Source organism: Pseudophryne corroboree, chromosome 4 (assembly GCF_028390025.1).
Source record: "Pseudophryne corroboree isolate aPseCor3 chromosome 4, aPseCor3.hap2, whole genome shotgun sequence".
NCBI classification, from domain to species: domain Eukaryota; kingdom Metazoa; phylum Chordata; class Amphibia; order Anura; family Myobatrachidae; genus Pseudophryne; species Pseudophryne corroboree.
This window is the reverse complement of record NC_086447.1, coordinates 417,271,157-417,287,200: the sequence shown is the minus strand read 5'-3', so window position 1 is coordinate 417,287,200 and position 16,044 is coordinate 417,271,157. Positions and strand designations below refer to the sequence as shown.

At 43.4% G+C, this 16,044-nt stretch overlaps 1 protein-coding gene across 3 annotated transcripts in view; it reads left to right on the top strand.

Annotated features, from left to right (window-relative positions):
• The window catches only part of SLC17A5 (solute carrier family 17 member 5), a 108,336-nt gene that overhangs the window by 28,067 nt on the left and 64,225 nt on the right, over nucleotides 1-16,044 (top strand). For 2 of the 3 annotated variants that reach the window (XM_063916816.1, XM_063916817.1), the window contains exon 2: nucleotides 12,798-12,994. In XM_063916816.1, coding sequence (XP_063772886.1) covers nucleotides 12,798-12,994 — 197 coding nt within the window. Of the gene's footprint in view, nucleotides 1-12,797; nucleotides 12,995-16,044 lie in introns of those variants that run through there. The other variant, XM_063916818.1, reaches the window with a different exon arrangement.

Sequence of the window (16,044 nt, the reverse complement as noted above, 5' to 3'; positions counted from 1 at the left end):
GGGCCTTCCAGACGTAGATCTGATGGCGTCTCGACACATTCACAAGGTTCTGGTCTTCGGAGCAAGGACAAGGGATCCTCAGGCAGCATTCGTGGATGCGCTGGCGGTGCCGTGGAGGTTTTCGGCTGCCGTACATGTTCCCTCCGGTGTCACTCTTGCCCAGGGTAATTCGGAAGTTCAAGCAAGAAAGAGGAATTCTGCTTCTCATAGCTCCAGCGTGGCCCAGACAGCACTGGTTCTCAGACCTGCAGGGCCTATCGTCAGAGCATCCAATTCTACTCCACAACGCCCAGACCTCCTTGTTCATGGCCCCTGTGTCTACCAGGACCTAGCCCGGCTGTCTTTGACGGCGTGCCGCTTGAAGCTTCCGTCTTGAGTGCTAAAGGGTTTTCTGAGGCGGTCATTCAAACTATGTTGCGGGCCCGGAAACCGGCTTCTGCTCGGATTTACTATAGGGTCTGGCATTCTTACTTTGTTTGGTGCGCATCTAACACTTATGACGCTTCCAAGTTTAATATAGCCAAGTTGTTGGCCTTTCTTCAGCAGGGCCTGGACTTAGGCCTGCGTCTGGCCTCCCTCAAGGTTCAAATATCTGCCTTGTCAGTGTGGTTTCAGAGAAAGATTGCGACCTTACCTGATGTGCATACCTTTACTCAGGGTGTGTTGCGTATCCAACTTCCCTATGTCCCGCCTGTTGCTCCTTGGGACTTGTCGGTGGTTTTGGAGGCGTTACAAGAGTCTCCGTTTGAACCTCTTGGTTCAGCTGATCTTAAGTGACTTTCCCTTAAGGTGGTGTTTCTGCTGGCTATTGCTTCAGCTAGAAGAGTGTCAGATTTGGGTGCCTTGTCTTGTAGTTCCCCATATCTGATATTTCACCGTGACCGGGCGGTTCTTAGGACTCGTCCCGGTTATTTACCTAAGGTGGTTTCTTCGTTCCACCTTAATCAGGAGATTGTGGTACAAGCCTTTGTCTCTCCTGATTTGTCTTCCAAAGAGCGGTCTTTGGATGTGGTACGGGCTCTCCGTATCTATGTGAAGAGAACTGCATCTGTTAGGAAATCTGATTCTCTCTTTATTTTGTTTGGGTTTCACAAACGGGGCTGGCCTGCTCACAAGCAGACTTTGGCCAGATGGATTAGAATGGTGATTGCACATGCTTATGTGAAGGCTGGTCTGTCAGCTCCTGCTCACATTACGGCCCATTCTACTCGGTCTGTTGGACCTTCTTGGGCGGACCGCCGTGGTGCGACCCTTGAACAATTGTGCAAGACGGCTACGTGGTCCTCAGTGAACACATTCATTAGGTTCTATGCCTTCGATACTGCCGCTTCCCAGTATGCTTCCTTTGGACGCCGGGTTCTTGTGCCCGCTACAGAGCATCCCCTCCCATAAGGAACTGCTTTAGGACATCCCCTATGTCTATCCTTGTGGAGCCCAGTGTACCCCGCAGCAGAAAACGAGTTTTATGGTAAGAACTTACCTTTGTTACAACTCTTTCTGCGAGGTACACTGGGCTCCACAAGGCGCCCACCCTGACGCACTTAGCTTCTTTGGGTTGGTATGGCATTAGCCGCTAACACTTCTCCTGTCGTGAGAGTGTGGTGTATGTGGCTACTAACCATTGTCGTCTCTTTTCCTGCTACCTGATTGGGCTGGTTAACTAAAAACTGAGCTCTTGTGCAGGGAGGCGGGGTTATAGAGGAGGCGGCGCTATGCATCTTGGGAACAGTCAAAACTTTTGAGCCTGTTGGTGCCTCGGATCAAGATCCTACTCTACACCCCTATGTCTATCCTTGTGGAGCCCAGTGTACCTCGCAGAAAGAGTTTTAACAAAGGTAAGTTCTTACCATAAAACTCGTTTTTGTTACCGAAGAAGATTTCTGTTAAACATGATGTGAAGACTCGGTAAGGGATTCCTCAAGGGTAACGGAAGACTTCCCCTAGTGCTGAATCTGGAGAAATTGAAGAAACCCCTAAAAAATGTAACTGATAATGTGGAATCTTTGCTAAGGAGCAAATACTTACATTGTATGTGGAAATACCTAAATGAATAACCGCTTCATCATTTCAAAGCTTTTTTTTTTTTTTTTTTTTTCGAGAATCAAAAAGGGAAAAACAGAGTTTTCCTGGCATATCAGATTATAAAGGATTCATTCTAAAATGGATGGGATTGAGTGGAAAAGCACTAATGCTGAGAGATTGGAACATATGTATCCCTTTTATAAGGAAGATATATTAAAACACAGCCAATAGTAGATGCAGCTATAGCTAGCATTCCCTCTAGAACTAATATTCCGAAACAGAGTGGGAATAGAACCTGTGGTGAGCGAAGTGAGCCACTGGGCCCGAAGCATGGTGAGCACAGCGAGCTCGTGATGGAAATCTCTGCCGGGATTTCGCTGTCGGTATTCTGACAGCCGGCATCCTGCCTGCTGGTATATCATACCAGATCCGTTGTACAGCCTTTATTAGCTAAAAGCCAATACTTTCTTGTATAACTATCCAATAATTGTCTGTAAAACTGTATTATAATAATAAAATATATTATGGTAGGATATATAGGATTTGATTTAGCTGCTTTAATTTTAGATGATGGAGCACTAATATCTCTTGTATCTCTTGAAAGAATTGAAAAATATAGTTTGTTTTATGATGTTTTTGATTTTTTTTTTTTTTTTTAAATAAAGAATACATTGACCAGTAGACGTCATATTTATACTTTATGAAGATTACGGTGAGTTGGGTGTACGCACATATACGTAAAATACACAAATCTTTACTGGACAAGCCCACAACAAAAGTATATGTGGGCCTAAATTTAATAGCATGTGAGAAGCAGGAAGTGTGGGATTTCATTCAAGTCTGGGCAAATATTTAAAGCTCCAACCATTTACATGGCATAACCAACCTGGTTATTCTGTGTAAATGATTATTGCTTTAAAAATCCATCCAGACTGCATCTCGCAGCCTGTTACTTTTAGCCTGTAGTTCTGACACATGCTTCATTATGCTTGGACATTGGAAAGGACATGCAAATTGGTGACTGACAGCTGGTGCAGGTACAAACTGACAATAATAACTGTTGCCAGCACAAGGAAGTCGCTGGTAATTGGCTGATTTGTGCTTTTTTGCTGCTTTCAATAATACATGAGACGGAATATTGCGCCTGCTGATTATATTATAGAGGTTTCTTAATTCAAATTAAACCTACTATTGAATATGGTTTTTCCTCTCATAACAAAACTTTTATGTGTTTATGACCTAGTTGGGTGTAAGTGTATCTAGGTATAAATACACCTGATGTAAATCTGATGCATGTGCCACTGGTGCAGAGCTGGGTTATGGATCATGAGATCTACACATGAAAGATTGACACATGAAATAGTCGACATGAGAAAAGGTCAACACAAAAAAAGTGGACAAAACATTTTTAAGGTCTTTCTTAGTGTCATTTTCGCAATCAAAGCATGTGGAAGCCCACTTATACCCCTTTTCTCTTACGTCCTAGAGGATGCTGGGGACTCCAAAACGACCATGGGGTATAGACGGATCCGCAGCTGCTTGGGCACACTATAAAGACTTAAACTGGGTGTGAACTGGCTCCTCCCTCTATGCCTCTCCTCCAGACCCCAGTTAGACTTTGTGCCCAGGAGTGAATGGTCACACACTGGGGAGCTCTACTGAGTTTCTCTAAAAGACTTTATGTTAAGTTTTTTATTTTCAGGGAGACCTGCTGGCTACAGGCTCCCTGCAGCGTGGGAGTGAGGGGAGAGAAGCAGGACCTACTTCTTAGTTTAAGGGCTCTGCTTCTCGGCTACTGGACACCATTAGCTCCAGAGGGTTCGATCACTTGGTTCGCCTAGCTGCTTGTTCCCGGTGCCGCGCCGTCACCCCCCTCACAGAAGCCAGAAGAAAGAAGCCGGGTGAGTATTAGAAGAACAGAAGACTTCAGTGACGGCAGAAGACTTCAGTAACGGAGGTAACATGCAGCGGTCGCGCTGCGCTCCATGCTCCCACACACCAACGGCACTCACAGGGTGCAGGGCGCTGGGGGGGGGAGCGCCCTGGGCAGCAAGTTACTGAGGCTCTTTTAGGCTGGCTTAAGTTGTTATTCGGTGCCCGCGCACCTTGTCCGCTACCCCCACCAGCATATCGCAGCGGTCCCGCTGCGCGGCATTGCTCCCACACACCAACGGCAGGTATCGGGTGCAGGGCGTAGGGGGGGCGGGGGCGGCGCCCTGGGCAGTATGTTTTACATTATTTTACACTCCCAGAACACATATACAGTGGGTAGCCACTGTATATGGTCCCCTGCCTACATATAACGATTATAATATAGCGGGCTACCGTGCTCCGATAAGGGGCGGGGCTTAGCCCTCACAGCAAGATACAGCGCCATTTTTCCTCAATGTCCCCGCCAAAACATGTGTACAGCACAAACAAGGGGGGGCACATATTGTTAGTGTTATGTAGGAATGTATAACACTATTTAATTTGGAAATGGGCATGTACTCATGGTTGTGTATACTCTGTGTGCCCCCTGTCAGATATACACAAACGCCTCTGGGGTTCATTGTCGGCATCGCCTACGCCTGTTTGGTGCTTGTTACAGTAGATACCGAGTCAACAGATCGTTTGTGTTATACTTGTTCATAGTAAACACGGTATGGGAGACACAGTAGTATGTGGGTGACCCTGTCGGCACCAACTGTTATTACCGGGTGTAAATTGACATGCTGTAACTAACGTATACCTGTATATATATATATTTATATGTATTTATATGGTTCGGTTCCATGAGCCTGTAGCTCGAGCACAGACATGGTTATATTTGTGGGGGAATGTTATTAAAATTCTATATGTATAATTCCCTCGGACCCCTCGGGGTCGCAAGAATGTTATTTTGCCTGGTTACTGCTCCCTGCTGTCGACTATTACTAGGTTTTCTGTCGAGTATAATGTTTCCTGGTAGATCCACAACTGCGGTATTCAGTACATGGTCATACACATTCAGAACACATTAATGTCACTTGGGTCCCGAAGGTTCCGGACAATCCGCTTATATATATGTAGATCTGTGTGTATATGTGTATTACAATATGTGTATTCGTCTTATGATTTATAATGAATGCTGAAGTAATAGTATTCTTTCTCATATGCTGGTCGCTCTGTTGATAAAGCCCTAGGTCGACCGTGACGAGTGGGTCTCCCGTCCTCTCAAGGAGTCCGAATGTTTATTCTTTTCCCACGGCGGAGAGAATACTGTGAAAGTCAACTCCTGGTCGACACGGGGTCCTGACACAAGGGATCGGATACAGGAAGTTAAGTGACATTTTATTTCTATTCTTTGGACTTATTTGCATTACATCCACATGAGGGAGTGTTTATATTCGGAAGGACATCCGATCAAATTATCCTGCAGAGATAGGGGATTTTCCTTATGTTGGGTTTTCTCTATATATCGCGGCAGGCTGCAGTGCGTATACAGGAGGTGGCCGGAGAAATGCTGAGGCTGACTCCGAGAGATACTGGAGTTTTTTCCCTGGGACGGCGTGCCGCTGTTTGGGGATGCCTTAGTTCAGTCAATCTCGGCGGATACTACATCAATAGCTTCAATCTCCATTTTTCACTCACTTATAGTCAGGAACAGATCAATTTTCTCGATTTGACCATTTACATAGAAAGAGAAATCATTCATACTAAGACCTTCAAAAAAGCCACTGATTGCAATACCTATATTCCCACCGACAGCCAACATCACCACCTTTGGCTGAAAGGAGTCCCTAAAAGCCAATTTCTGAGAATTAGACGCAATTGTAGTCAGAAAGAAATCTGCGATGAACAAATGGAACGTATGAAACAGGACTTCATGGATAAGGGGTATAAGGAAGAAAACCTGAACAACATCATGAAAGAAACCCAGGATAAAGATAGGGACATCTTATTAGCTAAAAAACCTTCGGCCACCAGCAACAAAGACGGTCTCCAGTGGTCTTTTATCACTCAATTTGATGCACAACACTCACAAGTAGAACGCATCATTCGAAGAAATTGGCATCTACTACAACGGGACCCAATACTCAAGGACATTATCCCCAAAAAACCCACCTTCATATATTGTAACTCCCAAAATTTAAAAAACCAATTGGTCAGAAGTGCCCTACCCATACCTACGAAGAATCTTGTTCGTAGCAAGGGATTCTATAGGTGTGGGATGTGTATCGGATGTAGAAACATCAGCGACACCACCAGCAAATACACAGAAATACAGATCAACAATAACAAAACCAAGATCAGAGATTTTATCACGTGTAACACGCCCAACGTGATTTACTTAGTGGAATGCTCCTGTGGTCTAGCCTATGTAGGAAGAACCTCAAGACCTTTAAAAATCCGAATATCAGAACATCTCAGGAACATAAAAAAAGGACTCACTACACATCATCTTTCCAATCATTTCAAAAATACCCACAACTGCTCCAGCAACCATATCAAAAGGTTTATTGGTCTGAAACATGTCAAGACCACATGGAAAGATAGAAATATAGAAAAGAAGTTGGCACAAACAGAAATGCGCACCATCTTTGAACTAAAAACATTAAGCCCACAAGGACTCAACCATGACTTTGAACTCAAATGGTTTCTTTAAAGTCCATTTCATCCACCTTCCACCATCCTTAGTATTTTTAACCTTTTTATTTTAATTTCATTTTCATTTTTATCTTCATTTCTTTTTATTTCATTTTTTTATTTTCATTTTATTTTATTTTTATTTCTATTTTTATTTTTTTTATTTATTTATTTTTTTTTTATTTCATTTTATTTCAATTTCCAACTATATTTATAATCACTTTCACCATAATTATTCCTTCACAGGATGTTTCTCTTTTTTTTCAGCAATAAAACCCATCCCTCATCATGAAGGTCCACCAACAGAAAAAGCGATTTTCTAAACACTCAGAATCATACTTCCCAGTATGCTCCGCAGCTCCTGATTATGGCCTTTTATATTTTATTTTTTGATTGGAAAATCGCCTAAAGGACACCAAGAAAACCCTAAGTTTACCATGAACTTTCAAATCAAAGACTCTGGGAACTACATTTCCCATCAGTCTCCAATGCTATTTCCGCCGATGGACCCTTCTAGCTTGTAGAACTACATTACTCATAACACCAGACGGCCACTTCCGGTCACGGGCGAAAACTCCAGGAATACAAACTACATTTCCCATGACACCTGGCGAACACTTCCGCCGCAAGACATTGGAAACAGGAACTACGTCATCTATCATGCACACTGGCCACTTCCGCCGACGGACCTTCCCAGCTCAAAACTACATTACCCATAACACCAGACGGCCATTTCCGGTCACGGCCGAAAACTCCGGGAACACTTAGTCCAAATGAACCCATTACAAGCTATTTGCATTATCTAAAGACTACTTATTATGGGAACTTGCCTTTTTTAGGTTTAAATCATAATGTCTCAACCAATTGATGTCCCCCGGTGGCGGACCCGCACTTCCGGTTAGCTCCGAAACCGGAAGTGACGCAATCGGGAGCCCAATTGTAAATTTATTCTAAATAAGCATCCTCAGGAACAGACCTCCAGCCTTGATAAAGAGAGACTTCTCGAAACGCGTTGGCTGAGAGGAGGGACTTGGTCCGCTTGGATTGGAAGCCTGCACGACCGGGGAAAGGTACGACTGTCCCAATTCCTTAAGTTCATTTGGTACCGGGCCATGCGAGCTATTGTGGATAGTCCTGCCGGTTTCCCTGTCTGACGGTTCCCCCCTCGTGGCCAATACTCCCCCCTGTATTTCATTGTTTTTCTTTTACCTGTTTTTATCCAATAAACCCCTTTTAAACATGGGCGGCTGAACCAGCATTTTGATTGGATAAAAGAAACCTTGATGTGCAGACTGAATACGCCCTCCACAGTGAGTACCGGTACGCAGCACAGCTTACAAAGATACCTTGATGTGTTTATACCCACATTCTTTATTGTAAGTTAGGTACGCTGAAAATTCCAGCATCCCTCTTTAAAGAAACCCTTATGTGTTTCAAACCGTACCCACTTAGTGTAAGTGAGGTACGATTCACCCACCAAAGATCTTTCCACTTGTAAGAAGAAAAAAGTGTACATTATCCCCATTTTAATTCCCCAAAACTCAAAATTTGCTATTTTGTTTTTTTCATAATACTACACCGTTTGACCGCACCATTCGTGGAGGAAACATCATCCTTTCCTCAGGAATTAGAAATACACCAAAAATATCCAGCTAAGTATCTTTCTTCATTTTTTCATCTTTTCATTTTTTCAAAAATACCCATAATTTCCCAGCTGAATCATCAGCTTCATTTCCCACCCCCACCAGCGCCCACTCCCTGCACCCACACCCTTTGTTCAGTGCTGATAAATCTAACTTGGCGAGTTAGATTCCCTCACAACGGTTAGTGACGCATTTTTTGTGGGATGCAGTCGCTTTAACTAGTTCGATACCGTTCTTTTTTTCCTTTTTCTGTGCAGTTGGAGGGTGAAAAGGTAAGTGTTCTGCAACCTTGTTAGGTTCGCAGAAGCGGATGTCGTTTTCTGTTTCTCACACATCCACCACATGGTGCTGAGTCCACCTGCCTGGACCCCACTCCGGTGGGGACTCGTCTATTACTTTTCAGTTAGTCCGGGAATAGACCAGGACCCCTGAGTTAATTGTAGAATCCAGAGGGGGACTGTCTGGAGTTACAGTTGTTTCCCCTCACTGATTTCCTAATAGATCTTACCGTTTCCCCTCTGGAAGGGGAGATAATACGCGACGCCATATCAGAGGTGCGTTTGGTTCAGGGCCTTGTCCTCCTGTCCCGGTTATAAAAATAAAAAAAAGTTTACATGCGTTGTTCTAAGCATTCAGATTACTTGGAGGGATAGCCAGGATGGTCTGTGCCATTTCACTGGAGTGATGGTAGTGTGATGGTTTTCTTTAAATAGTAAGATCCATTGTTATTCTGTAATGAGATATTCGCCTGAATGAGGCGAGGTCAAGTAACGAGTGGTGCAAATCGTGGTTTCTCTCTGACTGTTCTTCAACACAGGGAAGGGCTGTTGTTCCCAGCGACGCAGATGTTGGAGGTGGTATCAGAGTAGATACTGAACGGTTGAGGTTCTGTGCTTTCCTGTGGAAAGAGGTCTGAGGACCCTGAGTCGGATCAGATTTGCAGTGACAATCCATCTGTATGTTCCATTGATGAAGAAGTTGGGTGCGGCCTAAGAGGCCTTTTCAGAGAGCAGGTCAAATGCCAGAGTGGTTTTCACGGGACCTGTTGGGAATGTGTTCCGGGTCTCACCGGCACATGAATATAATTCTAATGGCCAGGATATCGCTCCTGTGAGGTCTCCTCAGTTCTCACTTCCTAGAGGGATGAAGGTTCGGGATTCACGATTGGGTCCTGGTGTACATGTGTGCAGATCTCCGAGGCTGGGGAGCAGTCCTTACATGGGAAGTATTTTCAGAGGAAAAGGTCCAGCTGCGAAGCTTGGCTACAAGTTTTCTTGAAGTAAGAGCTATTTTCAACTAACATATTCTTTGTGATCTGCCCATGTTAATTCTGTCGGACAACTTGGCAGCAGTGGCGTAAGTAAGCCGCTAGGGCGGAACAAGGAGCGAAGCGACAATGACGGAAGCTGAAATAGTTTTCCGCTGTGTGGTAAGACTGGTAACCGTTATATTAGCAGTCTTAGTTCTGGACGTAAACGACGGAGAAATAGATTTCCTCTGCAGACGCGCTCTGCATCCGGGAGAAATACTGTCGTCATAGAGACGTTTTACAGAAGTGACAAGTCTTTGAGGAGTGCCTCAATTGGGCATGTTGGTGTCTAGCCTCAACGAGAGACCTCAGGAATATGATTCCAGGTCAAGGGACACTCAAGCTATAGCGGTGGACGGCCTTGTGACACCTTGAGGGTTTTTAGTCGGTCTATGTGTCTCCTCCGTTTTCACTCTGCTGAAGGAGATAAACGTAAGAACAAAGGTTCCGGCGATACTCGTTGGTCCGGTCTAGCCAAGGAGGGCTTGGTATCCAGTTCTTCAAGATTTATTCATAGAAGGTCCCTGGCCTCTTCCTCTACGGGAGGAACTGTTACAGCAAGATCCGAGTGTGTATCAGGACTTATCGCGGCTGTGTTTGACGGCGTAGCGGTTGAACGCCATATCCTAGTCCGATCGGGTGTTCCCAGTGAGGTCATTTCCACACTTCTTCAGGCTAATAAATAAGTAACTGCGAAGCCTTAACACCATGTTTGGCGTGAATATGTGTCTTTGTGTAAATCTAAGAAGCTTCCTACGGCAGACTTTCAGCTGAGTCGTTCTTCTCCGTTCTTTGCAAGCAGGTGTGGATGCAGGCCTACAGTTAGGCTCCGTTTCACGGCAGTTTGGCCTTGTAAATTTTATTAAAAAAAAAAGAATTGGCCACCTTTCCGGAAGTTCAGACTTTCGTGTAAGGAGTACTGCGCATCCAACCTCCATTTGTGCCCCATTGGCACAGTGGGCTCTTGACGTGGTGTTGCGTTTCTTGTGTCTCACTGATTGGAACCTTTATTAAAGGTTGTGTTAAAATTATGCTTTTGCTTTTTAGGCCACCGCAAGACGGTTGTCAGAAGTAGCGGCTTTGTTTCACAAGAGCCCCTGTTTGATCTTCCAAGTGGATAGATTTGAGAACTCTGATAGTAGTTCTGCCGGAAAGGGTTTTCGGGGTTTATCAAAAACCTGCCTTTTTCGATGCCGGTGGTAACTTCAGCATTGGCTGATTCAATCTTTATCAATGTAGTGAGGGCTGTGAAGATTTATATCGCCAATTGGGCTCAGTTGGGGAAACAGAGGCTCTGTTTGTCCGGTAGGCTCCCAGCGTGCTTGGGGCGCCTGCGTCTCTACAGTCTGTTACATGCTGGATCTGTGATACGATTTGGTGTGCTAGTTCTACGGCTGGATTGCCGTTCCGAAGTCGGGGGAGACCCATTCTACTAGGAAGATGGGTTATTTTTGGGTGGATGCCCGAGTTGTCTAGGCAGGTTAACGTTGCAGAGCGGTTACTTGGTTGGGTTTCAAACACTTTTGCTAAGCTCTACAAGTTTGATACCCTGGATGATGGGGACCTCATGTTTGCTTAATCGGTGCTGCAGAGTCATCCGCACTATCCCGCCCGTTCTGGAGCTTTGGTATAGACCCCATGGTCCTTTTGGAGTCCCCAGCATCCTCTAGACGTAAGAGAAAATAGGATTTTAGTACCTACCGGTAAATCCTTTTCTCTTAGTCTGTAGAGGATGCTGGGCGCCCGTGCCAGTGCGTACTGTGTCTGCAGTTATTGATTTTGGATGCACTTTGTGGTGTTTCTTCTCTGTCAGGCTATCGCTGACGTTGTTCATGCCATGGCATGTGGTTTCTTATGATTGGTTGGGTTGACACACAGGTTGTGTTGCATATTCTCTCAGCATATGGCTGTATGTTTTTCATACCGTGGGCTGGTGTTCTGTTGAAGACCATGTCTTGCGGTATGTTCGTGGTGTGAGCTGGTATAACACTCACTGTGTTTAAATTATAAATTCTTTCCTCGAAATGTCAGTCTCTCCTGGGCACAGTTTTCTAACTGGGGTCTGGAGGAGGGACATAGAGGGAGGAGCCAGTTCACACCCAGTTTAAGTCTTTATAGTGTGCCCAAGCTCCTGCGGATCCGTCTATACCCCATGGTCCTTTTGGAGTCCCCAGCATCCTCTACGGACTAGGAGAAAAGGATTTACCGGTAGGTACTAAAATCCTACTTACCACTAGCTTTTAAAACACGGGTAAATGCGCGGGGGGGCGCATTTACCCGTGTTTATCCCTAGTGGAAACGCCCCCCCCCCTGCAGATGCCCGGATCAAGTGATCTGGGAATCCTACCCTGGTAGCTTGCCGCATTGAACACGTGTTCAACCCGGTAAGCTGTGTAGTGTGAACGGGAGTTGTGTCGAGGCGACACGGCTCCCGTTCACAGTGTATGGGAGGGCGGCGCTTGGAGATCATGTGATCTCCCAGCGCCGCCCCTGCCGCATCACTAGCAGCGTCACCAACCCGGCAATATGCCGGGTTGGTGAGCGCTGTGGGAAAGGGGGCTGTAGCACGGGTCGCAGCCGTGTCAGGCGACACGGCTGCGACCCGTGCTACAGTGGAAAAGGGGTATTCGTGCACCACGCCACCTCGCCATGCTTCAGGCAAGGTTACTATTCCTGATAGTATTCCACGTGGATGGTAAAGTATGACAAAAGTTGATTAATATGCTACAAAAAAAATAAAAAATCTGTGTTGAACATGTGTGTCAACCATTTGCACACGTCCACCGTAAGCACCGTCGACCTTTTACATATTGACCTTTTGACAGTGTCAACCATTAGTGGTCAACCTGATGGCTGTCGACTTTTTACCTGATCGACCTAGAGCCAGGATACCGCAGAGATGAATCCTGCATGTGGGTTGTATGTAAGTTATCTTTACGTGTCTTATTGAAGGTTTTACTTTTCTTTTTTATTTTATGCTTGTGCTTTCAACTTGCCATTACCCCTTATGTCTCTTATTGACACTGACTGTTTAGTGAAATATCTGTCTCTTTATGGCTGTGTAGACTGCACTATGCACACATTAAAAGTAATCAGCCTATAAGTAAACAGAACACAAAGGTCAGAATGATCCTCGTCTCTCCCTATGTATGCCTATTACTGCAAGTTTCTGCAATGTAAATATTCACACGCAAAGATGTCTCTCTGTGTTTCAGTGCCTGTGTGCTGCTCTGCTCGCTATAATCTGGCAGTGATGGCGTTACTTGGCTTCTTCATGTTATATGCACTACGTGTTAATCTGAGTGTAGCGCTGGTGGACATGGTAAATTCAACATCAAGTGAACAAGAAAACAGAAGCTCCAGTGTGTGTCCTGACCACTCTGTTCATCCCAAAACACCTCATAATTCCACGGTAAGAGGAAATGCTTTTTTTTTTTTTGCTTTTTTTTTTACTTTTTAAACAGCTTGTTAATTATAAGAAATATGCATTGCTTCAGATATTTTATATTGCTGCAGTCTTCAGTGGTTGCAAGGATACCATGTCGCCTCTTACAGCACTGTACAGTAAGAGGAGAGAGAAGTGTACCGGTGCAGCCATCAGTAAACATAACAGGGCATTCAAGGGCAGTAGGACTTCATTTTTTACTTACATGCTTCCTTCTAAAATTATTGATTTGTTTAGTTTTCCTGTTTAAATTTGAATTAACCCTGAAAAATAAATGCACACACTCCATATATCTATTCTGTAGTTCTGCTGGACACTGACAGCATTAAAAGCAACAATCTTTTGTCCTATTGTTGATGAAATGCAATGGGGCATTTCCATGTCACGTATGGGACATCTTCTATTTCATCATTCCGCTCAACTCTTTGTATTAAGTGCCTGTGTTATTTTTTTTATGAAAACCTATGAGAAAGAACTATAATTTAACTTGTCAACCTATGTTGAAAACTCAAAAGATTTAGGGGCCCATTAATCAATAAAGTGCGATGTCCTCCAGATAACATTGTTCCAATTTGCATTGCGGTATTGTCCAATACCGCTTGAATGTATGAAGGCAAGGGTGCCAGGACAGCGGGTGCAGAAAAAGGCTGTCCCATCAATCAGCAGCATGCTCAGATTGGGAAGTCTTTCTCAAATGAAAGACACGCCCTCTTTTTGTCTGGCCAATCAGTTTACATAAAGCCAGGAAGTGCATCTTCAGTGACCTGCAGACATGTATGTATGTATGTATGTATGTATGTATGTATGTGTGTATATATATTTATTTACACACATAAATATATATATATATATATATATATATATATATTTATTATGTGGTATATACATAGAGATAAGTATATTTTATACATACTGTACATATCCATGTACACACACACACACACACATATATATATATATATATATACACACATACATACAGAGAGAGAGAGAGGGGTGTGTGAGATAGATAGATAGATATATATATATATATATATCTATCTATCTATCACACCTCTCTGTATGTGTGTGTATGTGTGTGTGTGTGTATATATATATATATATATATATATATATATATATATATATATATATATATATATATATATATATATATAGGGTACCCTATAGCGCTCTGTGAAAACATTACAAGCAACACCTCAAGAAAAACCTCCTGTTAGACGAGGTTCAAGAATAGCCATAAACATACAGATCTGAGGGCACTAATCTCTAGTCCTGTTCGTCACATTAATTCATAAGTATCATTAAAACAACTTTATTAAAAATCAATTTGTATTTTTTATTATTGTGTACATATATTATACAAATGGCATCTGTACAATATCACACAGAAGAAATTCCAAGTTTTATCTGGTTTGTATTCAACTTCCGAAGTACATCTCTCGGCATAAAGCATAAGTGGAAATACAGTGCCTAGATAAAACCTAACTCGTTTCGTCTCTTTCGGCACTTCTTCAGGAGTTCACAGTCTAAATTAGAAAATACAACAACTAAATAATCGAACAGTACTAACAACCCATAATAAAAGAACTCTTCTATTATGACTATACATACCAGATGCCCAGTATATTAAGGGGATCTTGAAGGAACAAATACTTAGCTGATTAGAATAGGTATAAAACCTAATAAATAAATGATATATTAAAATCAAATTGAATTATTCAGATAAAATTATAGATGAACAACTGACTTAATTCTATGTTAAAACAAGGGGGGGAATCCAATAAATATATATCTCAGATTATGGTCTGGTCGGTGACCTGTATTGAGAATTTGACATTAAGGCTTAATTAATAGAGACCATAAATGTGGCTCTTAAAATCCGAATGACTGAAGGAAGAAAACAATACATACCGCTCTTGTATATAAAAAATATTTGACCCTGATACTATAGGTGGATCAAAACACCCGCTTCGTATATTAGCAGCAACACAGTTACTTAACCTGAAAGATCAATTAAGGACAGTCTCAACCTTTTAAAAAGACTAACTGAAAGAGCTTTACATCCAGGTGCAGATTATTTCTTTTTACAGCACTATCACATAGTTGATGAGATGATGGCCGCAAAATGTTATTTATTCTAAGGTAATAATCTTATGGCCGCACTTCTACTTTACATGAATATGCATATAGAAAAACAGAATATGCAACAATACAAAATATACATTTATGAATGTCTATACCAACATACCATTCAGAAAGAACCTCAGTGTCCATATATGTAAGCAAGATACATCAGTGATACTTACAATGGGGCCAATGTAATCCTCTCAGGGTAATACTGAGAGAGGTGCCCCTGAACTACTATTTATACCTCTAGATACATGACCTGACGTCCTTAAGGGTTTTAATGAGGTGTGAGGTAAAAATTAATGAAATGAGCTTTTACTTTAACTAAAACCATGCCCTATGTGACACACTAATAGTGTAACAATAATGCTACCACTTTATTTGTATATATATATATATTTCTCTGACGTCCTAGTGGATGCTGGGAACTCCGTAAGGACCATGGGGGAATAGCGGCTCCGCAGGAGACTGGGCACAAAAAGTAAAAGCTTTAGACTAGCTGGTGTGCACTGGCTCCTCCCCCTATGACCCTCCTCCAAGCCTCAGTTAGATTTTTGTGCCCGAACGAGAAGGGTGCAAGCTAGGTGGCTCTCCTGAGCTGCTTAGAAGTAAAAGTTTAAATAGGTTTTTTATTTTCAGTGAGTCCTGCTGGCAACAGGCTCACTGCATCGTGGGACTAAGGGGAGAAGAAGCGAACTCACCTGACTGCAGAGTGGATTGGGCTTCTTGGCTACTGGACATTAGCTCCAGAGGGACGATCACAGGTTCAGCCTGGATGGGTCCCGGAGCCGCGCCGCCGGCCCCCTTACAGAGCCAGAAGAGCGAAGAGGTCCGGAGAAAGCGGCGGCAGAAGACGTTCCTGTCTTCAAATAAGGTAGCGCACAGCA